Consider the following 26,011-nt stretch of genomic DNA (forward strand, 5'->3'; position numbering starts at 1 on the left):
AGCAATGCTTTCTTCTAACAAGATACTTCTTTCTCAGGTAACCGTTGATGGAATAAATCTAACTGGATACTATTCCTGCGTATCTACTTCCACAAACAGTACATAACATGAGTCAGATCATCATCTACGTGATGTATAAATATGAATGTTTACTCGTATTAATATATTCTCAGTTCGCAGAGAAACACGTAAGTTAAATTGCATTCTTGAAGTGGTACAACTTCTGTTGCTGTCGGTCCGCGGGATTTTCCAGCGTTTCTAGCATTCTCCTCGAGCCTCGTTCGCCTGTTCCAGATTCAACGTTTCAACATGTCCATCGCGATGCACCCACCGGATCAACGCGTCCAAATCGAATTTTCGTCACGGGTCTCCTCTAGGAGAAGCCCTGTCATCCCAGGGCTCGGCGACGTCGCATCAAAAGTTGGCCTGAATACCGGAGGAGCATGTAAGTACAGAAGACGGACAGTCAGTCAGTCGCACAAGTCAGCCTCGTTCTCGATGGCAACCAGCACATCGGACGTTACCTGATCGGAGAGGTGGTAGAGAAGCGAACCAAGTGGGGGAGCAGAACACCTGGACGACTTCCTGCCAGGGAGTAAGCACCTCAGTCTTCAGGAAAGATCGTTTCACGTCGGTCGCTCGAGTCCACGTATAAATATCCCCCTTCGAAAAGAAAATAAGGCAAACTATCACTCGCCACTGAATGAGACATTAACAGACATTATTTTCGTCGACAGATAAAAGTAAAAGGGGGAAGAAACTGGTGTCGTTCGTTAGTCGGTGTCCAGCCGGTACTCAGAAGAAGAAAAACGATCGCGAAATGACACCCTCGCGGTAAAATCGGTGAAACCCGCGAATTGGAGAGTGCCCCTTCTCTGCTGGATTAATAACAACATACGCCAATTGGTGTGCTGCCATAACCAATTCATCGACGATCGTTATCGCGGATAAACAACTGCCGGCTGATCGTTCGGGGTTAAAGTTCGCCGGAGGGAGCGGATCGGGAAGAAATGGGGAGGAGAACAGCTGTGTTTCTGTTGATCGTCGTCAGCTTGGTTGTACAAGGTTCGTTTTCCTCTCATTTATTTTCAGTAATTTTCGTTAGTGTTGTGAACCGTTTAACGGAATTTAACGATGTTAATCCACGAAGGTTGCACCCTGTCGTTAATTCAGTTGTGAATGTACACAAGTTTTATGCAAGATCGTGGCAAAGCATAAGACTTCAGGCGTTTAAATTCATTGCAGAAGAAGATTTATGAAATCTCCCGTTTATCTATCTTAAAGAGAGCATCCGCTTGCTGTTTAGGGTAACTAATTGTAAACTTAACTAATTAAGGGAAGAAATCTACGTGTGCCTGGGGAACAAAGCGCGTGCCTCGCTCTCCAAAAGATTAAAATCTTCGCGGAACACAATATAATTTTTATCACGACAAAATATCGCATAACGGTGCATAATGTACGATTTTACCGTAGATATGCGAAAACTAGCGTCTTTCGATGAATAATATTAACGAGCGAACAATTCATTAGCGCGTTGGCTTAATAGGAGTATCTATAGACACGTGGAAGTAGAAAGCACCCCTATTCGTTTATCGCCGTCGAAATAACTCCTCTTGGCAGTGAAACCGGACGTGAGTCCCCTAATCTGTATTTCCATCCGTGTAGGAAGGGTGAATAAGTGCTTGGCGTCGATTTCACCAGTGCAAGGTCGACAGACTCGTTTTCTCAACTGGATGCATGCGCTTTTGACTCATAAATCCATTTTCGTAAGATAACGCGGCAAATCTGCTCGTTTTCGCATGCAGATCAGTCAAATTGACTTTCTACAAATGCTTTTTACGTTCCATGGAACACGCTGGCTAAGATTATTATTCACGCCACGAAACGTCTACGATATTCTGAGTATTTGCTGACATTACGGTTCCTTATTGTCACTTTATTACTATTAGTTTGTTTTTAATTGTTTTCAGTTCTAGTATTATTTATATTATACGATAAAGAAACGCAACTGTCTTCATAGTTTCAAACAAGAGTGTAGACGTGCATATGCATGTCCCAGTGCCAGTGAAAGGGTTAAACTGTCGGCGAACAAAATTTGCGGTTACTTTCAAGTAGGCTCGTGTTATGCGATCAAAGTGTTTTGCAAGGTGTTTATTACGTCCCATTAGGAAAGCTGGCGTAGATTTCGAGATTAGCCTACCTACATTGTGTGTGAAAAGCGATTCATAAAAATCCGTTTTCTACGTTTAACGATCGCGATCGTTTCTCATAGTAAAGTGACGGTTGCCCGTGTTTCCCACGTTTCATCAAGAGCCCACACACTTTTCTGTTACGCAGTTTTCAACTACTTCCTGAACACGGTGTTCCCAACTAATTAGATTCTTCCGTTTCGATCGCTACTCAGTCGCATCGATCTTCCCCTCGTACCACTCGAGCCCTCTCGTTCCTCTTGTCTCACGTTCTTGCGTACTTTCTTCCGAACTGTTTGATCGAACGATTACCCTTCACTGTCTCATTCACACAGGCACCAAATTGTTCCTGCGAACACAATAACGTCCCTGCCTTGTCTCTTGCCGTTTACCACGCGGTACCATTGTCCACTGTTGACCAGACGTCTAATGGAATCTTACTTCAACGAAAACCTAGACGAGCCGGTGAAAGAGGACATTCCTTCCAAGAATTTTGCAACGATTGGCAATGGAAATCAGTAAGGGATCAGAAGACTCAAGCAGGTCCTGTGGAATGATCGAAAGCGACTGACACACGCGTGTCACGTGTATGTTCCACGTTCATGTACAGACACAGTCGTACCAGCGTCAGTTTTCTACCTTGAAAACAAAAGGTCGGCGTGTTTAATTAGTTCAGCTCGGTTCCTAATTTCCCACGATCCCGTGAAGTAACGGGAGACGCTGATGTGCGAGGAAGAAAAAGGCGGCGCACGACCTTCCTCCTCTCGCCTACTTTTGCCCTGATTATCCACTTTTCTTCGGACGTGGGCGAATCGTCGAAACCACGTGTTGCGTCGGATATATCCAGTTAGAGTGACGTTGCTCGACGCGTTTCTCTTTCTGTGAAAACCACGATGCTCTGTACGCTTCAGACGTACAAAGGAGTACTTTACAAGAATAGTAGTAGCGTATTTCACATAAACTTCTAAATTTCGTAGTTCATCGATTGATTAATCTCTAGTATTGGAAGTTGAGGCTTAATGAAGCTGTGCTATAGTCCTTCGCAGCTTTCTTCGTCAGCTTTCGCAGCTTTCTTAACCCGACTCACTTAATTTTTGACTCAACCCTCTTTTTCACCGCAGAATTTGGCTTTCGTTGGAAACTAGTTTGGATTGTAGGTTTATGGATCCACGGAATTAGGTGAATGTTAGAGGAACACGTTATTAAATGAACCAGTTTAACCAGTCCACGAACAGCAATAAGACATTGCGGATTTAGAGATGCTGCGTTAGAATATTCTTATTGCGCCACGATTCTTGTATAAGAAAGATCGTAAACGTTACATTTTTCAGATTTCCAGCTACACGTTCTCTCCCGTAATTAGGGGTTTTTTTCAACGAAATTCAATTAACACTAAACATCGCAAGCGCAATGTATTTGCTCCAATAGGCAGGCAGGATAATTGATGAAATCTCTATGATAATCATTACTGAAAGATAACGGTTGAAATAGCGGTGACCTGATATTCGCACCGGAATAACTTTTACCCTTTCCATGCAATTGTAACTCGCTGTGTCCACTCTACTGGCCTACATACATTGCGTGTACGTGAATCGTACGTAGACTTTGTGCAAACAGTGATAATTAATTGAAAAATATCAATCAGTCTCTGTTGCTACGATAAATCACGCGTGCGAAGAGTAATACGTGGAGTCGAATAGACAGAAGGCGCATCATTTATTCAGCTCGAACGAGAATCGAGTTCGACAGCGTTCACGTTTTCTATCTGAAGCGAATTAATATTTGAATCACAGCGTGTATCCGACTGACTTCCGCTTTAGCTTCACGCGGCTAGTGTCTCAATCACGGTGTAGCTAAAAAACAAATATTGGAACAGTAAGAAGTGTAGAAGTAGTACGCGTGGCTTTGCATCTCGAAGTTCAGCGTAGGTTCAGCTTCTGCCCCGGTTTGCGGCTTAACAATTACGATGATGCGAGACGGCAACCTACATTAAGCGGATCCAACGAATCATTGGCACAGCTAGGAAGTAACATCTGTGGAAGCTGAGAGGATCGATTCAACGCGACAAGTTGATCTTTTTCATGTCGCACCACGCATTTATTCTCTCACGCGCAACATCCTGTTAAGCGTCTCTCATACACAAGCGTCAAGCGAAGCGGTAGCAAATTTTGCTCGACTTGGAAACACAATGTAAAAGTAACGCGAACGACGCACAAGAATTTTGTTATTTTGACTACCTAAGATAGGGCAGGAAGAGCAGACAAAGTGGCTGATAAATATGCAAATCGCATAGCGTGAACCGTTACCGTAGCCACCATTTCTGCGTCTATATCCGAAACCGTTTAGCCAGTTGCTCGTTAAGGAATGTCGTTTTAACAGTGACGATCATCGATTACAAATCGCATTACATTTTGGTCAGAGTCGAATCTTGGCGTCGAATTTTTTATTTCTCCCCAAGATCGATCGCGAAGCTGTAGAAATTCCGTTTGAGTCTCTTCGTTTAACTGTTCCCGATGGCGCGTGGCACCGTAGTCGCGCACGTGTCGTTTCTCATTGTTTCTCAAACGAATTCTCTGTATGTTAATACCTTTACAGTTAACACCTAGTTGCTGGGACTTGCCAGGAGCCGTTAACCACGAATCTCCGGCTCATCTCCTCCTATTCTTCTTTTCTGCCTTCGATAATCGACATCCTGTAATAAACCTGAATACCAGACGCCTATTGCAAACTACTTTCAAATGTTAGAATCTACTCTCTTTGAGGGAGATACCAGTCGCACATTCCGGTCTTCGTACCTGCCTGATATCTTAAAAGTATGCACCAAGCAGTTTGTGAAAGAAACCTCGACAAATTGATGCATTGCGTACATTGTGAGCCATTTCTGGTCGATGCAAATCAAACTTACATTAAGTACCATCCTGTTAAATATTATTGATACAACTAGCGTTAGTTTCTTAATAACTTGCATGCAATAATCAGCTGCTAGTGCCTTCACACTTGACGCGGTTCTCTTAAAAGATATCTCTGTCTAGAAATCGTCCAGTTGATTCGAATGAGCGACGGATCAGCGGAACGGCTGGAATGTAAATCATGTTAGAAAGCAACCACGGATACTTCCAAGTCGATGGACAGAACGGCGACAAGCTGGCAGGGACCGAGCAGAAGGAAAAATGGACGCGTTGCGTAACCGGACGAGGTGAAATTTCGCGTTGCCCCTCGCGTTTTCGTGCGTGTTTCCCATCTTGGAAACGTCCGTTCGGATTTTGCGCGTACGTACACTTACGTACCACATCGGCATAGCCGATGACTTCCTAGGTGATTGCGCGACAGCCGCAGGATGTGAGCTGCTTGCATTATCGTTTCCGTTACGGGCTCGTGGCGGTTTCTTCTGCTTATCTACGCCCACGGCTAGGTCGGTAGTTAGCAGAGATTATTGATTTAATGGGCTCGCGATGCCCGCGATAGAATCTGCACCGCTCGTAATCGAATCGCGGTCTACTGTTATTAAATCGTCGGATCACGCGACGACAATTCACCAGGGAATAACTGGCCACGCGTTTGACGATGCGTGAACACTTTGCTGGTAATGATTCCATTTCGAATGCAACGTGTTATTTGCTTTGCGATATGCTGCGAAATGATTGCGCTGCACTGGCGTTCGTTTTTATTTTCCACCGGATATGGTGAAATAGGTGCTTGCTAGGCGCGAGCACACAGTTAGCAAGTTTCATTTCGAATCAGAAATAAATCTTCCGCCACGGGAAATCAATGTAGTCTTGAGAGAAGCCTCCAAATGGGGATTATTTTTATTGTACAATCCGTTGACGAGTTGGCAATCGAGCAGCCACTTACTCCGATCGATCGTCGATTCTAATTGCGTAAAGTGAACGGTAGAGGAACAATGAGGCAGAAAACAAAGTAAGTAAATACGGGAAAGGCTGACTCGGCGCGTTGAATGTCTATTCGTGTTTACGGGGAGGTGACGAGGCTCTCGCCAGTCGTTGAAATCACCGGCTCGGAGACTCCAACGCTCGATGAGGCAACGTCCCGCTTTGCCAATGACTTTAATGCAGCCCGTGCGTGTTGACGTGAGTTGCATGTCCTCTCCGGAGGCCCGTAACAACACCGTCAGCGACGTTCGCCAACGGCACACACTCCTTGCCACGTACACTGATTGCCAACCGAGCAATAAAACATTGCATTATTCGTATAATTAGTCACGAGAGATTAAAGTGCGATCATCGTCCGTTTTACCGTGTAATCCGCAGTAGTACGGAGGAGAAACAGTACCGCGGAATGATTTTAGACCACCTGGCACCGTTGCTCTTCCAGGGGCAATTAAACGTACCGTTCAGAAGCTACTGGTACATAAAAATGAACTTTGAGATATCGTCTTCGTCGTGCTGCTTTCTCATGGTTTCGTCTTTCTTCTGTACATTCTAGAATGAACGCAAACTATCGTGCTTTTTTTTTTTATGTAATGAAATCGAATCGAGTCATCACAATATTGTAAATTGAAATGTTTCAGTTCTGACAGATGTCGTCGATGATTTGATACTAATATCAGCGTTCTGTTTTAGGCTCCAATGGCAACGAATGCGGCTATCCTGGGGCTCCTGCGCACGGTAGCGTCCGCTTCACGATTCCAGGCATCGAGGATATCGTAGACGAAGAGGATGCCCTTCTAAAAGACACGATACTGCCAGTGAGCACAGTGGCCACGTACTCTTGCGAGCCAGGCTTCGAACTTCTGGGCCCTGCGAGGAGACAGTGTCAAGCTGATGGCTCCTGGACACCGGAAGGGGTACCATTTTGCGGTAAATGTTCATACATATGTATACGTTCTTGAAAAATTAAGCGAGAGAGATACTTTGTTGGCTTTTTTGCAAGTCAAAGAACTACGCACCCGCGGATGCGTGTGCATACGTTACTGACATTTGACATTTTTAAAAGTAGGTTGTTCGACTCTTTGTACCGTTTAAGGATGTTCCACTGGGTTAGCTACGTTTCTCGTAACCTTTGAAAGGTGGATAGGTATGTAAAGTGGATTCAAATGAAAATGCGGGGGAAATATTGTGTGTAAAAGATACAAACGGTGAATACATTGCGTAGACAAAAGAATTCTCGGAGGAGCCGTGTCGAGATAGGCGTGTAAACGGGAGGTAAATACGCTCGCGGATGTGGGCTTGAGAGAAAGTTCGTCGTTCCGAGGAAACTTACGTGTGCTTCCGGTCACGCCTGTATGAAACGCTTTGCAGCGTTATGAAATTATGAATCGTAAAATGATCTCGAAACAAAGACGATTCCAACGTATGCAGAACCTTCGAGTACACAATACGCAAAATTGAGCGTACTCCTCTTCGATCAACAGTCGAGATAAATTTGTAAAACCGTTTGTCCGCGAACGAGGCAAAAAGCGATGTAATTTCTGCAACGTTCGCATAAAAATTCCCATTAATTCGCCTCTAAGGAGAGCGTGACAACGGGCCCATCCTCGTGGTCCGCTGTCCACGCTCGCCGGTACGAAATTTCGGTAGGCGAGTGACCTGATTCCGAGTGTCCTTGACCGAGGAGACCAACGACAGTAGAAGAAATACCATCGATAGTGGGGGCATTACACCGTTAACTCTGAACCTGTTACCTCTTAAGAACGCCCGCGGCCTTCTGAACCTCGCGCGCATTCCCAACATTGGTCCCGCCGACTCGTCTTTCCTGGTCCATTCTCGGATTTATTCCTCCTCCCAATGTCGCAGCCTTCAGGGAATTCCTCCAAAGTCGATAGATCACCGCTTAGCATTAATAACGACGAACTCAGAAGTGTCCACACGTTCAGACAAAGTCGATAAACTGAATTTTGTATTGAAATCATTTAAAGGGACGGAAAGTAGTAACTGTAGAGATTAGCAGGAATAGATTATTCGTTTCTCAGGTTGTTCAACTAAAACTGTTCTGAGTAGCAAGGATCCAGTGTCCAAATATAAAGAGCAAATCGAGCACTTTTTTTGCTGGAGAGGTTCAGTGAACTCGAAAAGGTACTGTAAATTATAGAACGGTATCGCATCTTGGAAAAGAGAGCTGATGATGACATGCACACGTTGGATTTTTGTCCCTTCTCTCTTAAATAGCTTGTAAGAGAGTACGAAATAGAGAGCAGGTTCAGAAAGAAATTAATGGGAATTTTTTTCGTACGATCGCTAACAGTTATGCCACTTAATTGCCAGATATGTATCGGAATTGTAGTATCACTACATGCACACGTCTCTTGAAAAATATGCTCGTTTAGAAAAGAAGTTAATATTAAAATACATTTGTAATTTTGTCACGTTTCTCTAAACCAAGCAATAGATTCTAACGAGTAAAAAAAACCATTTAAATCGACTAAGGATAAAAATACCTAGTCCAGAGTATCGAAAAAGTGGCTGAAAAGATTCGAAACTGGGTCGTTATGGCTCGAATTAGAATTACTTGATTTTGACACGCTCCAACGATCGCAAAAACTATCCTCCACCTTATTCAACGCGGTTTTTGCAGCTGAGCCAGCGCATTCCTATTATCCAATTATTTACAACGTTACTGCTTATATAATAGGCCGTTAATTATTCCTGTACAGCGGCTCAGAAAAGTATTCAAAGACTCACCCACATGAGAGAAATGAGCGATACGGTCTCGATGCATTTGTTAAGTTATTTATCCATATATCATCGCCGGTAGTAACCAATGGATGGAACATTAGCGTAAAGTGCGCCTCGTAGAAAGTAGTTCCGTTTCGAATGCAGTACCTCATCAATTCGTTTACTGTTGTTAGATCCTTCCCCCTAATCTGTGACTCGGACAAACAAGCCAGTCTTTCTTCTCATCCATAATGCGCTATTGTGTTCGTTAGAAGCAGCAGCAGCAGCATCGTTTATCGACTATTATGCTCGAGCATTGCTTATGCGTGAAACGATCGTTGCGTCAGGGTCTTCGACGAGTTTCCATTGTCGACTCGATAATTCAGTTGAGATCAGTATCCCAGATTGTGACCAAGTCGGACACCTCTGCCCTCGAAATTGAGCAATCGCGACAGGAGCGATTTCTAATTCCCGAGATTAGAAAATTAGGACTAGAATCTCGTGTTCGTTGTGTAATGTCGTATCTAATTTCATCGTAGATCTGTCAATGCTCCAGGAAGTCGCAGTGATATATATTTTTCATGCGAGCCCGTTAGCCTGTGCAGCAATGATATGCGCCACGAACTTTTTGCGAAAGAGTGCAATTTGTAACAGGAAACGATATTGGCTGCACAGTCCTCGATTCTGAAAGCTTCAAGGATTTCGCACGATCAGTTGTGGCCTCCATTTCCAATCGCGTGCACGATTTATCATAGGCGGTTTTCTAGATTCAGTGCAGTACTGATTGATTTCGATGCGATACGCATTGGAATTAAAATAAGAATAGGGAGTCGAGGAGGAAAGGAATTTAAATAGCTTTACCATTACACGTGTATTACTTAAATTACATTACGTGGAAGGTAGAACTTAGTCGAACAGTGTACTCTAAAATCATCTGAAATATCAATTCCAGTTCTTACCAAAGGCGTTTCACCTGCTCGAAAACGGTACCACTTTAGTAATTTCGTTCAACGGAGCTGAACAACCAATGGAGCGATATTTAAAGCTTAAGTCGTTATCTTAACCGGATAAGGGTATTAGCAATGCTCATGGAAAATGGAGCATGAAGATTTTCGATTTCTCGGGGTCAATTAAAACGAAACTAAATCGAGTCGTATCGCTTAATCATTTTATTCGTAACAGAATATAGGGAAATATAAATGGATGTAGAGAAGGTGTAAAAATAAGAGGGTACGTACAGAAAAAGGCCTGTAAAACCTGTTTATTTAACGAATTACATAGTTGACTGTACAATGGCGTAATATTAAGATCGGATACGCAACAGTATCAAACAACCAGAATGATCGCTGTCCTATTTGAAACAATCAAATCGTGCGCAATCTCTTCTTTTCAGGATCGTGTCTTTCCGCAGGAAATCGCTGGTTACGATTAATTCGAGGCGGCCCCGTTTTATCATGGATAAACAAGCGGACGGATAATTCGTAATCTCAATGGGAAATTGTCTCGTTCGAGTCGCGATTTCTCGTAATTTTCTGCCAGCCGTAGGAGCGGATTGCTACTTACGCACTTGTGCGTGAACTTGACTTTCCGAAGGTAAACCTCTACGCGCCGCTTGCCGCCAAATGGAAGCGTAATCGTGGCTGTACCGTAGTTTTAACTAGCTGCAAAGAAAATGAAAAAAGGCACCCGAGTTATTTCAATGAGGCCACGCCAAATTAGGCTCGAATCACGTTGCAGCTTCTGGCTGGTAGAAGAACATCTTCTCGTGTAGATTTCAATATTTCTTCTCGATGACGTTCTCTTTCCCTTCGTAACATGGATACAAACAGTTTTCAAAATTGTTATTGTCGATAGTATACGTACGTATAAAATTTGGAAATTAATTTAAGATGAACTACCTCTGGACATGCAAAATACATTTTACGCACGCAAAGTCCAGTCTTATCATTTAGAAAGTGAAACGATTCTCTGGCTAGATTCCATTCCTTTAATTGCGTTCGTGAAAATGTAAATTCGCAGCAACATCCGCAATCTGGTGATAATTAAATTATAGAAAATTCGATAAGCGTCTAAAGAGCGAAAATCCTTTTACAATCGAAACTATGTACTATTGACATTGCTCGTTTCGTCTTCGATCGTTTTATTAGCTTCTTCCACTCTTCCAAGTGGAATTTCTCTCAGGTATGTACGTGAATCGATTCTGCAAAATGTATTCCAGAACTCGATCCACCATTCTTCTACTTTTGATCCTAGTTATCTAGTAATTTCGCGACTTTGCACTTGTAGATAGATCACTGTAATTTTTACGCCAACTTTCACTTGTTTTCTTTCAAATTTTCCATCCGTAAAGGCACCACATAATCATCGTCTTCAGAGCTCCGCAGAGTTAAATGCCTGGCACTCTTCGTTTGTACTTTTTGCAAATTATTCAGCTGGATTTACTTACGTGTCGTACAAAAAACCGTCTGACACTTTCAGTGAATAATTCCGTGAGTCACCAAAAGAAAATTTACTTTCAACCATTTAGATAATTCGATTTGAACGTATATTTCTATCCGTTTGCAGTTCAGTCCCAACAAAGGGATCCTCTCGTCGTTTTTGCCTGCAACTCTCCAAATAGCTACGCGAAACGAGTAGTTTCTCTTTGCGCTATTACGCATATCACTGTACAGTAGATAAAACACGGTGCTCACATTTTTCTAAAACGCTCTGTTACCAATTACGGAGTTTAGCGTACGTTCGCTTTAATTACATTTTCATGCTACGCGAGGATTTACGGCCAACATCCTGGCGCTCGCGATCCCGCCTCGTGCATGGAAATAAAAGCAAAATCCTTGCATTAACATCATGCGTACGCGTGACTGCTAACCGCTTACGACGTGTTTAGCAAAAGTTGAACTATCATAATCAGCCAACCACGATTTAACCGGCCGAACGCCTCTCTCGGCATGTAAATCGCGCACGTCTGCATTCTAATCATCGCTAGGAGACTAATCGTAACCATGAATATTCGTATAATGCACGTGTAGCCACGTGATTTGCCTATGGAACGCTATAATTATATTAAGCTTTAGATGCAGTAGCATACTATCACTCCATGTAATGTCTGCTATTTATGCACAGAAACTATCCATCTATAGAACAGAAACTTCAATCCCAAAAGCCAGCTTGGAGAAGGAAGTTTGTTATCAAAAATGGTCGAGAGAAGTTATTCAGGTCGCGCATAAATGACTGCGAACGATTTCAGAGGCTCTCTGTCTGGAAAAGATCAAATAATAAGGACCTTTTCTTCTTTGTTCCACGCCAGTTGCATACTCACTCCATGTAATGTCTACTATTTATGCACAGAAGCTATCCATCTATAGAACAGGAACTTCAATCCCAAAGCCAGCTTGGAAAAGGAAGTTTGTTATCAAAAATGGTCGAGCAAAGTTATTCAGGTCGCGCATAAATGACTGCGAACGATTTCAGAGGCTCTCTGTCTGGAAAAGATCAAATAATAAGGACCTTTTCCTCTTTGTTCCACGCCAGTTCTATTGGCAAGTTTGCTGGCACGTGCAGAAGCCATCGGTCGTTTTGCTCGGTTCGGTGTTCACGGATAACACGGCTGCGGAGATGAAACCTTTGGTAATGGCCCGTATAAGAAATAACTGTAAATTATGACGTAGCCACGTGTGCGTCGAGTTTGTGGGAACGCGTGCGGCGTACGTATTATGTACGCTAACTCAGAGAAGACGGTATGTAGGTTTAGGTCGAGAACGCATCAATTACGCGTTCCCCGTGGAGTCTACGTTAGAATGTCGATTGACTCGATTCAATCGGATGGTTCTTCTTTCTTCTCAGATGGACGCTCGAGTGTTAAGAAAGCTCGAATTCCTTGGCTTCACGCTCGACTTTCCCGCATTGGATATTCAGGGGTCCGCGGCTGTTGGAAAATTCTGTTATATCCATTCGCGTGCTCCTCTGATCGCTTTCTATGTTGCACGGATGTCGATAGTCAGTGAAATGGAATTGTTTCACGTTCTGCGAACGAAATTTGTTGCTTCGAGGGGGAAGCATACGTTGATGGAGATTTTGCGTTTGTGCGATGGTTTTGACTGTGTAAACAGATTTGAAAAAGGTCTATTTACTTCGTGGAATCGTTAACGATTAAGTGGTTTCAGAGCGAAACCACTTGATTATGAAAAGTTAAGCAGTGCATTGTAGAAAATTTGGATCGAAGGAATTGTGTTAGAGTAGTTAGAGTCTAAGCTTGTACAGTACAGTCCACGATATGCATACCATCGATTTAAAAAACAGAATGCATAGTTTGTACATAAATTTTGATGTATTTGGTAGTGAAAGCTAATGTGCCACTTGCCATGCTCAGTTTGGAAAAGCGTTCAAGGAGAACCTCCCTTGCCTTTTTATAGTAGCGAATAAAATCTTCTATGCGTGCTCCTCTACTTAAATTGTCAGGCATAAATTGAATATCACAGTTTGATCGCAGACTTAAAACATATCCTTTTATAGAAATCCAATAATTCAACTGTCCTTGTATCTTATACATTCTATCCTTTTTCTTCAAGGAAAGAAACATTGATCTCTCTTATGCTTGAACTACGATTCGGTGCTATTAACGCTGTTAATTAATTGCAGATAAGAGCTGCAGCCGCTCATAACTCATTATTTATGGTATCCAGAAGTCGAACAGTTACTACGGTGGATTGAAACGTACGGTTTGCAGTGCAGTAACGTTACAACAGAGTTCTCTCTTGCACAATGCATATGCTGTCTCCTCGTAGTTCTTCCAATTGTTCTGCAAGTATACATTTTAAGGTCGTGGTAACCGATTGTACGTGCGAATCCGCAAAAATGTCTTGAGAGACAATGCCAGCGTAACACTGTGCAGACTTGCCGAAGTCACGTAACGTAGTAGCATTTCGGATATTTCATATTTCCTCGACGAAGCGGGGGTCGACAGCTTCAATTGCTGCGACAAGCGCCACGAACGTACGCGTAAATATGCCGACTACCAATGTCGCGCGACGATGCAGGCAGTTAAATCAGCGGCACCGATTTATAACGTATCGATCGGGATTAACCTGGATCGCGCGTGCACGCGCTGCGAAGGAGGCGATCTCGTTTCGACGCAGCGTGTGCGTGGAGAGCTTACCGAGGTCGGGGCAACGCCAGTTAGCGTCGATAAAATTCTCACGTTACGGTACAGTAAAACTACCGCAAGCCCGGTAACTTCGCGAATGTGCAGCGCCCGTCGCGCAACAAAAGTTTCCAAAGAGCATCTGCATGTCGAACGGCTGTTCACCCGTTGCAACTTGCCATCGACCCTCTTCTTATTTCATTCCTTCGACTTTGTGAATCCATATCGCCGTCTTCTCGCGTTCGAATTGTCCCAAAAAAAAAACCAATGCTTCCACTGTTAGAGACATATGGTCTTGTAACTCTGTTCGCGCGTTCTTATCTCTGGTCCCATTGTTTGTATCGTGTAGAGAAGAAGTGGAAAGGTATTCAGCCTTGTACACGTTTTGTCTGTAACGGATGACTAGCGTTTATATATAGTATTAAGCGTCTTCGTACTGAAAAAATCAATGGGAATGGCAATGAGCCGCGAAGATATTCGCACAGCCTTGCAACCCCATCGTCCTTCGATGACGTTAACCAGCTGCATCGTGAGTACGGTTGGGAATAGCGTGTCGTTCAGGCTTATCCGTTCTGCTGTGAATCAGCATCGCTGATTGTTGGGATAGTCTTGCGTCGTTCTTGTTCAGCGAGAAAGAATATTGGAGAACGTGTGAAGGGCACAAGATATACTCTGAGTAGTGGTAATTAAGGTGGAACGTGTGGAACGCTGTTATGTAGGACACTGTCATTAAAAATGTTAAGTAGATTAGGGCACGAGAGTGTGGAGACAGTAGGTACTCTGCTGCTGTTGTCTAAGCAAAAAGGTTCTTTCTATTATTCTTTGGTCCATCCTTTTAAGATAAACACGATTGTACATGGATTATAATAGAATCTTTGGAAACCACGTATGAGTTAATAGATTTACACACTGTGAGCACGTGCTGCGAATACCGCAATTGGGGCGGGGCATTCTCGATGCATAGACATGAATGCAGTTCGTAGCTAGGAATGCAACAAACCGCACGAGGGATGCGGAAGAAGAAACTAATCTGCTTCCTGTCGCGTGTCTTGCGGTTCATCTTTTTCACCACCTCGACGAGCATCTCCGCAACTATTAAATGCACGTACTTCGCGTTTCTCCTGTTACTCTTAATGAGTTATTCTACTTAAACCAATTTGTATTGTGCTCGCAAAGTCATTTTTCCTGCTAGGAATATTCTTCAATCTTACACTTTTGAAAATGTTATTCTTATATTCTGTGATCTCTAAATTCCATCTTCTTAAAATTGTTTCCCACTTCAAAATCATAACCGAGGCAACTCGATGAGTGGGTGTGCGACGATGCACGACCATTCAGTTAATTGTAAGTAGATTCAGCCAGGCACAACGACTGGTCGACCGATAGACTTGAAGAATTTGCAGAGCAACCGACTGTCTGGCGCGTTTAACCGAATATACTTGAAAGAAAGTCCAATTTTAGACAGATCTTTCGTATACGACGCGTTTATGCGTCGACAATTGAAAGTTAAAGGTGATAACTGAGCTAACGAGTAATTTTCTATTGCAGTTTTGAATGTGGCTGGAGGTAAAGCTCCCATGCAATCCAGCAGCGCGGAAGGCGGAATTCCTCAGCGTGCCGTGGATGGCAGCAGTGGACAAAGTTATACCCCTCAAACCTGCACCCTCACAAGACCTGAGCATCGACCCTGGTGGTACGTCAACTTACTGGAACCGTACATGGTGCAACTGGTGCGTCTAGACTTTGGCAAACCATGCTGTGGTAAGCAAAACTCACTAGAATTGCTCGTATAAAAACCATGCGTTATTGTCAATTGATCGACGCAATCATTTCTATTCTTATTCATGATAACACTAGTTATTAGCCATGTGTCATGTATTCAGTATGACGAATTCTGCTCGACGTTAACTGGAAAATTTTGCAACGCACGTTGTATGTATGTTGTTCGTTAGAGAATGCGTATCTTGTTTAATAAACCTTAACTAAGAGGCTCGATGCTACAAGATGATGCTAGTTAAGAAGAGGAGCGCATCGATGGATCGTTGGTGAAACTGATCAGAAGGCGTAAAGACCTCTCTCGTTTAAAGCGATTCACTGGACAGAGTTCAATCTTCCTAACACGATGGTACACTTTCGTTTCGCTGACGCTGTCCTCTTGGCTTTCTATCGACAAACCGGCATCGCGATTACGGTGGCGCGAGCGAAAATTTTCGCGACCCGCAAGGCGAGCGTAATAACTATCAAAGCGAGCATGAAACGCACCGTTAACGTAAACACCGGATCGACACTTTCATTCATGCCGTCGTAGATTTTATCTTTCGCCACAATTCTCAGGCCATTGTGGCTCGCGCCGGGTGTGACGATCGGGCCCCGTAAAATTGACGGTCGCCACTGGGGAATGAAATTGAAATTTTGCGAAAGTAGCCTCAAAGAACGCGCTGGATCGAAAAGAAGTTTGCTAAACTTCGGTTTACCCACGATGTGACCAACGCACGCGTGTAAAGAGCAATTGGACAAAGAATTGGTATCGTTTTCTAGCAATCTAAAGTGAAAAGACTCTCACTTTCCTGCTGGAAAGTTTCTAAAAGTTTTCGCGCGCCGATAGCGCTTATGTGGTGGATGTGCTAAAAAATAGGGTTGCTACAGGAGAAAAATAAAAGGAGAAGAATATGGGATACACGGATTAACGAGCGGATTTTACGGCCCATTTAAAAGACACAAAATTATCCCACGTTTCGGTCGTTCCCATTAATCACATCGACACACTTTTCAGATAGAAAGTGCTGGTTAATTATTGCGATCTACAAACTTGTGTTTTTAAGAGTACTTCGACTTCATTAGATATCGTGAAAGAATTAGTCATGCATTTAAATTTATAACTGCCTGTTTAAAGTATTTCAGAAACGAACAGTACACGGTTTACCATTATTCGACCCGATTGTAGCTGCACACGTTGGTCACAGTTAGACGATTTCATTGATGTTTAGAAATTACGTTTAGCTTCACACTTTTTAGGATACCTCGGAGTTTCTTTCAGCGATAGGCTCGTTAGACAATTACGAATCCATCCATTTCTCTCTCTACAAGTTCCGCAACTCGGAAATAGATTTGCTTCTGGTTAAATCTAATGGTCGTCTGTGCAAACGATCTCTCGAACAAGGGAAAACTTTCACCGTTAAACGAAACCTCTGATAATAACACCGAGCTCGCCGTTTACGCGGAAATAAAGAGAGTGAGAGTACTCTGTTATTCGTGGAAAGAATTTGCGGCTCTCTTCCTCGAAAAAAAGAAGCAATTTTCATCCTTTCACGAAGCAACAGCCCGTGCATTAGAAATGTTGCATTGTATAAGAAGCCACCGGCGATGCTTTATCTACGATTGAATGCGATTTATGAAATTATTTCGGATCCACCGCGTGCTTTCTTTTAATTAAACGGTGCTACAATTCCGTTCTCGCACACGTGATTTCATTTCCTACGCGTGTCCATCGCGTTCAATGTTAATTCACCAGCTGTTACGTATCAATGATCATAAGTGACTATCGAAACAGCACGCGATACACTCCTACGATTTCTTTTACTTTCTTCTCGCCACGAGCATAGATATTAATATCGAATTAGAAAGAAATATTTAAATTAGAACAGAATAAATACTTCCTTCATTTTTGCCTCTCTCCTTCTTCACTCTTTAACTCACACATACCCTTTGCTACTTCATCAAGTAAATGGTGCAAGAAGTATTCGTGTATCAAGGTTCATGAAACGGCAATGATCTTTTTCTCTAATGTAACAGGGTATAAAACAGAGACATAACATAACGATTTAACGATACTTATGATTGATGCCATAACTTTTCACCGTCATTCATTACAATTAAACGGACGTCCTAATATTTTCAGATTGAGACGTGCGCCACAAACTAAACCGTCGTGCCAAAAATTCACTGAGGATCCAACGTGTGCGGAACTTACGTGTTACCCTAACAGAGCAGTAATTCGATTCCAAGAGGGTACTTAAATCGATTTCCTTGGACGTGATTCAATTAGTATTCGTACGTGACGATAATCGCAGCGTTTCGCTGATCCAAGCGCGTAGTAACTGTAATTAAATTGACTAATACTTTAGAAGCGGAGGCAACTTTCACGCGGCTCGCCCCGCCGATAAGAAGCTGTTAGCGCAGGGCGTTTTAATTACGAAGAAGATCGGTTATCGTTTACCGGCAGCGGCGCGCCCGCGTTTCCGGTACCAGAGCGGAGAAACACGATGCCATCCTAGCATAACCGATCGCGTTCTGTTCTTGCGCCGCTCGAATATGAAACGAACGACTTCCTTGATTGCGGCGGCGAACAGAAAACGACGGACACGTATTTGTTTTCGAATAAGAAGCATGACTAATGCATTGGCTTAAGTGCCTCGTACACGTGATTGTTCGAGGGTAACCAGGAGATTGTAAGATCGCAATGAATTCTGATATCGAAGCTTTTGCATCTGGATATGAACTTGTAATTCAGAGCATAGTAATTTAACGCGAGCGAAGTAGCAACGTGGGAAGAAACATTTTCACCTTAAATCGTTCGCTTTGAAATTGGTGTCGGTCGATATTGCACGTTTTCTGAATTGCAACTGTCGAGCGCAACTTGTTCGAATCACCCTGCGATAGAAAATCATTCGTCGAGTTACTCTCCTTGTTTGACAAAAGTGAGCCACGGGATTTTCGCTTAAAGGAACGGCGTACGAACGCCACGCTATCGTCGCGATCCAGCATCGTTAGAAACGCGGTTTCTAATAACGCGAAGTGACTCGAGAAGTTTCACCACGCGCGGACAGGCTCGAGCTGTATTTCTTTTTTCTCTTTTTATGCAAACAAGAAATTGTCGCTATTTCGAACATGATTACAAAGGACGAAACGTGGAAAGCATGTAATTGGAGTTGGTGGCTGTGGACGAAGCCGCGACCGTCCATCTGGTCACACCTGAAATGCTTTTCAGGTCGCAAGATGTAGTCCTCTCCGAGCACCGGATTGTTTCAGATGATTTTATCCGTTCAAATGCTACGTTTCCCGTCGCACACTGAACGAGCATGGTAATTCGAATTCGCCAGTGAAAGCTTTCAATTCGATCGATCAAATCGAACTCCAATTTCAAAATATATTATAGTTCTTTATAAGGTATGGGAGTATTACTCCTTTCTGTTGATGAATGGAAGGTTGAGCTTATAAGAATTCATATCCAGAAAGATACTGAACTGATACTCTTATATATTTCACACATCTCTCATTCTCTCTCTCGTCCATGTATGTTTCACTTTTTACAGTCTGCAACCATCTCTCACATTCTACTTCACACATCGCTTCCGATTTACCAGATCCTCCTTGGCTCGTTCAATACCCCACTTTCCACATTCCATATCTTATCTCGCAATCGTTTACCATTTTTCATATCCACTTTGCGCATTCCATAGCTTCGTCTCGATATCTCAATATCTTCGTTTGCACGTGCCACACGTCTCATCTAGAAACTGTAGGTGGAAACGTAGAATCCCCATAGTTTTCGCGCCAGCAAAGTCCCCCTCGCGAGTCGCGTCGGGCAATTGAACGTCTTATTATTTGTAAATGTCATTGATTTAAAATTCTTCGCACGTTTTCTCGTTCCAGGCGATGGTATACCCGGAACAATTGTGGTTCGCGTCGGGAACAATCGGCCGGACTTGGGAACGAATCCAATTTGCAATCGTTTCACCGGCCCCCTCGAAGAAGGGCAACCTCTTTTCTTACCCTGCAATCCGCCTATGCCTGGAGCTTTCGTTTCCGTGCACTTGGAGGCGAACACACCGGCACCGATACCAGTGCAGCTCTCGTTGTGCGAGGCTTTCGTGTACACGGACCAGGTACAACAATTTGAGACGCACAGACGAATCGAACAGAAATTAGAGTTTGAAGAGAGCAGTTGAACAGAAGTCAGAGTACTGGTTACAGTTCGAAGTGACCATAATTATTTTCCTGCACAGGCTCTGCCCATCGAGGGCTGTCCACAATTCAGGGATCAACCGCCAGGTTCGACGGCGACCTACAATGGGAAATGTTACATATTCTACAATCGCGAACCGATGATATTCAGGGACGCATTGGCGTTCTGTCGAACACGAGGTGGCACTTTAATAGACGAGAGCAATCCTGCTTTGCAAGGATTCATTTCATGGGAATTGTGGAGGAGGCACAGGTGACAGGAATTAGTTTGAAAGAATTTAGTCGCGGATTTATACTTTATTGTTTGTTTGTATAAATAGAATTATTGGTTTCTGATGGACATTGTTGTATTTGTAAAGGAGCGACACTTCGAGTCAGTATTGGATGGGTGCGGTGAGGGATCAGAAGGATCGCACGGTTTGGAGGTGGACGGGAAGCGGCGAAGAGGTTTCCGTTTCGTTCTGGAGTCTGTCTCAAGGCACAGAAGAGGACTGTGCTCGATACGACGGTAGCAGAGGCTGGCTTTGGTCTGATACCGCTTGTACGGCTCGATTGAATTTCATCTGTCAACACCGTGAGTATCAAGCAATCTGTAACGTTACATCCGTATTTATTTCTCCTATTACAATCGCGTTATCCAATGATGATACTCTGTATCATCTTCACGGTAGTAAAAGTATGATCTTTTATAGACATCCTATTGGATATACACGTAATGTACTAATCGAGGCAGAAGAAATTAAGATTCTTCCATGTAGAAGATATTTAAATTAATCTTGCACTATGCATGATACTAATTTATATTTTTTCCAAAAGTTAAAGTAGGCTTTGCGTTGCTCTTTCGATGCATTACATATGCAATTGTACGAGCAAAAAGTATGAGCGATGTTCACCGCAAAACCATATCCATCATCAAGAATCCTCCACTTCTCGCACCATTGAACGCTCCTACAAAAAGGGGAACAACAAACGATCCCCCAGACAAGTGGTAAAAAACATTGAATCCTTTGTTTGTTCGTAGAACCACGAGCGTGTGGCCGACCAGAACAGCCTCCGAATTCCACGATGAGGGTGACCACAACGATGGATCGCAAATCCGGAAGCATGTACCAAGTTGGCACGACGGTGGAATACACCTGTAACGCTGGCAGCTTTCTTGCGGGCCCGTCCAGCCGTGTCTGCCTCGACACAGGCTTCTACAATAAGTTTCCACCGGTGTGCAAAAGTAAGAAGCAACGATCAGTAACAGATGCTTCTGTATTTTGAGTATTATGATCGCTCTCTTGCTCCTCTTTATCTCTAAATCAGCAAAGTGGTGACTTAAGAACTTCCTGCTTTTACTTGTGCAATGTAACAGTCTTTAATTTGAGCAAAATGCCGACCGTACAGTACAAAAGTAACGCGCTTAGATCATGCGAAGTGACCTGTAAAGTATATATATATGTATCAATGTATCAGTGGTACGGAACATTAAAAGTTCTGCTCGTTTCAGGCATCGAATGCGGTTATCCAGCGAACATAAAACACGGGGGCTACACACTTATCAACAATACCGTTAGTTATATGAGTCAGGTGCTTTACTCCTGCGATGAAGGATACGAGATGACTGGTAAGAATTTATCACGGCGCTAGGCATTAGTTTCCCGCTCTCTGATAAATGGGTTGCGTTCGTGAGTAATATCCTGATGTATTATACGTGTGTTGAAACGTTTCACGGTGCAGCGCTTTGAGGGAATTGGTAAGAATGTGTTGTTGTTGGTCCGCGATGATAGATTCTGGCTGTCTTTTCGATCTCTTTCAGTGACTCCAGTCTACAGTTAATCGTAGAACTCCATGAATTGCAATATGACGCATTCGCCAGTGGAAGTTAAAATCAGTTCGCGGAAGGATCTCTTACGTTATTTCATCGATTATAATTAGAGAGATAATTTTAATTTACGAAACTGATCTTGTCCTGCACGAGAAGTAATTCAGTTTTATTGTAGGCCGTGCAAGACTAACTTGCGACACCGATGAACGTTGGAATGGACCACCACCTCATTGCGAGCCAATTCTTTGCGATCCTCCGACTCCAGTCCCGCACAGTTACATTCAGATCGACGAAATCGACGAAACAGAGACGATGCCTTCGAAGGCTAGCGTCAATCGAAGCCTTCTCGTAGGCAGCATCGTTACCTACACCTGCGAGAAGGGCTACAGACTCTCCGGATTCCGACAAATCTTGTGTTTACCTACTGGATTGTACGACCACGTCGCACCCACCTGCACAGGTAAGTATAATTATTTTTACCTGAATAATTGCAGATTTATATCTGCATTGTTATGTTCCACTTAAGAGAAATTAAAACGCCACAACTGCTCATTACAGAAGAACCGCGCACTACAATAACCGCTCCCCCTCGAATCACCGTGCGACCAACCACCGCCAGGCCACGACAGACGTTCCTACCACCCCGTGTTCGAGCGACGACGACGTCAACGACGACTACAACCACCAATACACCTGTGCCACCTCGAAAAGTGGCCAGCACCGCAGAGTTACCAGCGACGGTACGAGAGACGATGGCGAAGAAACCGAATGTTGGTATGCAGAGGCCAGCGCCAGCTCCATCGCCATCCTTGAACGACGAGAGCAGCGATCATCCTCAGGACAACGAGATCTCTGGCAGTGGAGTGGACCACGCTCAGGCTGGCATTGGGACAGGCGTGCCAGAGCCGTCAGGCCCGTTCCGTGTGGACAGCGCGGACCAATCGAGTAACACGCATCAAGCGAAATTAAATCTAGGCGCGGTGATCGCCTTGGGCGTCTTTGGCGGTTTCGTATTCCTAGCCGCTGTTATCACCACCGTCGTAATACTCATACGCAGGTAAAGAAAACAGCAACTAATATATGAAATAACTTGCTGCTGACGGATCTTCCAGTTTTCTGTGATCACGACGATTTTGCCCCCCCAAAAGTAACGCCTGTTGCAGCATGAGATTGTAGTAGAAACGTAGTACCTCTTTGTCTGCATGGTGAAATTTATTTTTAAATGCTCGTTTCATTCCTTGTGATTTTATCGTCGATTGCTCAAAGCACTCTATTGTTGTAGAAGACTGATTTTCACGTTATTAACATTGAACGTTTGTTGTGATAAATATCTGTTTTTATTTTAATATTCTCATATCGTGGAACGTGTTGTTCATAATTTAAAGTTCATTTCGTATTTTTAATATATCTAGTTTTTAAATCGCATTGCCTTCGACTCCTTTAACAGGCATTATTTCTTGGGCAGTCTATAAATAACTAGCTTATATACATATAATACAGTCGCTCTTTGACCCTACGTGTGTATACTGTATCGCTTACTCTTCATTTGTTCAAACTATTTCTTCTATTCTTTCGTCTGTCTTCTTGTCTTTTTCTCCAACTAATCGCGCATTTTGCCCCCGCAAGATGTAATCTAGCATTTCAGTTCGTGTGTTGCAAGTAGCCTAACAAAGAGTTGCTACGTGTATGGTCGTTTGCAGAGAGAAACGCGTAAGAAACAACTATCTTCAGTTCGATTATAATTTCTCTCATTTTTTATCATCGACTGATAGACGATAGTACGAATGTAGTTAGGCTGCAGCGTCGAACCCAATCCTGTGTTGAGTGGAAAAATATAAAATTGCCAGCTATTCTTCAGACAAATATTTTTTATTTTTTTTATAAGAAAACAATTACACTTGATTACACACTTCCTCCTCGGTTTGAAGAACTAGGAACCATTAATCCTCACAAACGAGCCTACACCGATACAGTGACAGATACTACGAATACGTATATACCCAACATACATACACGCGATCAACTTCTGTCTAACTTAAGTAACGTTGTAGAGGGTGAAAAAGTGACACTTAGTAGCGTCGAATGAGAAAGAAAAAGAGAGGAGATTGGTCGAAGGAAATTAGGTAAACGATCAAGAGTAACAATTAACACTGAGCCCGTTTGCGTTGCGGTGGCTAGCGGCAGTGGCAGCGTCAGAGGAAGGCGCCGCAGGGGGCTTGGTGGGGTTGGTGCGTTGAGGGGTGGCGGTAGTGGTGGCCTTGGAAGGGTTGATACTGGGATGCCCTCGCGTTGGTATACGCTACTGGCGCTGCCCTTCCCCGACCAGCACCTGGGGCGCCGTGATTTGACGGCTCGCCGCGGCACTGATCATCCCTACGCCTTTGGTCTCTCGGCTGCCCATCGCGCTGGATACTTCTCCAATCCTTCCTTGTAAGATCGCCGTGGCAAAATTACTTCCTATGTATAAAATATACCAATATATATATATATAGATATATATAGCCCACCATTATCGCCCTCACCCTCCACGCAACCACCGCCCCACCACTACATCAACCATCACCACGTACCACTACAACCGCCATGCGCCACCCTCGCGAGTGATTACTAGTCAAGGTAAACGAGCAACGTTTATAATGAGCACCCACCATACAGCGATAGCTCGTTTCACCAGCTCACCAGATTGTTTTCAAGGCTTCCTCCCGGACGCACACACACGTCCACGCACTCTCTTCCGGAAGTACCTGTAGCTTACTCTATGTTTCACTATTTTGTCCCGCACACCGTTTGGATTTTCGATTGGACAAAGCACTGTCTTGCTGTTCAGAGAATTGAAGTTTCATTTTTTTTTTTTTTCTTCAAGATAGACGTTTTCAGGGACTTATCAGTTTTAATTCCTTTGGAGTTTGAACTGGTACTTTAAAAGTTACTAGGAATTAATTGGATACTATATTTTACGATACGCCAATTCTTCACTTAAATTCTTCCTGCTCTTCTTATATCTTCCAGTCGGTGATGGTGTCACAACTTACTGGCAATAAGCAACCCACAGATCTAAAAGCTAAAATGATATTTATAAAATGCTAATATGCTAAGAATAATAGTGGTGGATATCAAGCATAATATATACTACTTTGTGGAAATATTTTTAAGTTATTGCATTTGTTATCTTCTTCACTTAAGCCACTATGATTCTCAGGCATACCTCGCATACCTGCTGTGTTTGAAACAAACAAAAGAAAGCGTAACAATAATTCCAAGAACAAACTAACAAATACATGTGCATTGATGTGTATTCATACAGAAATCGCGGTAGAAGCAGCAAGCACTATCGACATCGCGCGTCCCCCGATTGCAATACCGTGGCCAGCTTTGGGAGCAGTTCCTCTGAGAGTCGCGGTGGTCTGAATCGATACTACCGCCAGGCCTGGGAGAATCTGCATGAGACAGCCGGCCATAAGACCAATCATCCTCCTCTGCGTCGCAAGGAGACCCTGGATGAACCAGGATACCGAGAAAATTACCGTGGTAACAACACCGAGAGGGACGGCTCGGAATTAGTTGTGAGCGATGTGGCCACTTACCCGGCCAACAAGCACGCGAGCATCTCCGACAAGAAACGCCACCATCATCATCATCATCATCACCACGGTAACTCCACGCCCGAGTGGAGGCAGTCCCAGTCCCATCACAGATACTGAACGCTGGAAAACTGTTCTGTTACCTAAGATCGCTTTCATTCCGCGAGATTTTCGGTGGAGAATCGATACAACTGAGTCTCGATTGGATCACGAGTAAGCCTATTTTTATCACGTCTTGTAAGTTGCGGTAGAGCAGCAGGGGATGGCGATTGCCTCTCGCGTAAAGAGCCACGGTAATGGACATGGGTGTATTGCTTGGCGGAGGAAAAGTGGCATGGCTAACGTTCACGTTCGAGCAGGTAAGCGGAAAGAAGGCCAATACGCCAGCCTCGATCATCACGTAGACCAGGCATGGATATACTTTGTGGGTCCCCACTGCGTACACAAAATCGATGCGAGATAACAACGCAGCCGTCGCGCGGACGTAGCTGGCCAGCGTAAAAGTGGAACGCTATTGGACATTATGGTGGGGACACGTGGCAGGATATCTCGACGATGAATACTTAGGTCTCCCAAGCGTCCTAAATTTGTCGGACAGTTATACGGATGCACGCATGTTCCCTATCCTGGGAAACAAAGTATGCTCACACCTGTTGTAACCCTGTAGAATACTTCCATGGTTGAACCACTTTCCTCTACTTCCCCTCGTCGACCCA

General features: G+C 43.7%; 1 protein-coding gene and 1 long non-coding RNA gene across 4 annotated transcripts; one reads left to right on the plus strand and one right to left on the minus strand.

Moving 5' to 3' along the window:
• Positions 1-297: 297 nt before the first annotated feature.
• On the plus strand, positions 298-26,011 carry LOC143431231 (uncharacterized). 2 transcript variants are annotated; one of them, XM_076907809.1, is made up of 12 exons: positions 298-595; positions 738-1,065; positions 6,770-7,006; positions 15,489-15,701; positions 19,593-19,825; positions 19,946-20,157; positions 20,264-20,478; positions 20,926-21,129; positions 21,397-21,513; positions 21,890-22,174; positions 22,273-22,771; positions 25,019-26,011. In XM_076907809.1, the coding sequence occupies exons 2-12, from the start codon at positions 1,011-1,013 to the stop codon at positions 25,413-25,415; spliced, it is 2,667 nt and encodes an 888-aa protein (XP_076763924.1). In that variant the 5' UTR covers positions 298-595; positions 738-1,010; the 3' UTR covers positions 25,416-26,011. The 2 variants fall into 2 exon arrangements, with proteins under 2 accessions (XP_076763924.1, XP_076763925.1); XM_076907810.1 differs by having other exon boundaries at positions 298-445.
• Positions 21,219-22,407, minus strand: LOC143431232 (uncharacterized). 2 transcript variants are annotated; one of them, XR_013102690.1, is made up of 4 exons: positions 22,286-22,407; positions 21,906-22,166; positions 21,458-21,715; positions 21,219-21,328 (listed from the first exon to the last, which is right to left on the minus strand). It is a non-coding gene; the product is annotated as an uncharacterized LOC143431232 (long non-coding RNA). The 2 variants fall into 2 exon arrangements; XR_013102691.1 differs by having other exon boundaries at positions 22,253-22,387.

The sequence above is a fragment of the Xylocopa sonorina genome, chromosome 17 (genome assembly GCF_050948175.1).
Source record: "Xylocopa sonorina isolate GNS202 chromosome 17, iyXylSono1_principal, whole genome shotgun sequence".
NCBI lineage: Eukaryota > Metazoa > Arthropoda > Insecta > Hymenoptera > Apidae > Xylocopa > Xylocopa sonorina.

Coding starts and splice junctions, on each gene's coding strand:
- LOC143431231 (XM_076907809.1), top strand. CDS start 1,011: ATGGGGAGGAGAACAGCTGTGTTTCTGTTGATCGTCGTCAGCTTGGTT. Junction 21,514..21,889: donor TGAAGGATACGAGATGACTG/GTAAGAATTTAT, acceptor GTTTTATTGTAG/GCCGTGCAAGACTAACTTGC. Junction 22,175..22,272: donor CGTCGCACCCACCTGCACAG/GTAAGTATAATT, acceptor TGCTCATTACAG/AAGAACCGCGCACTACAATA.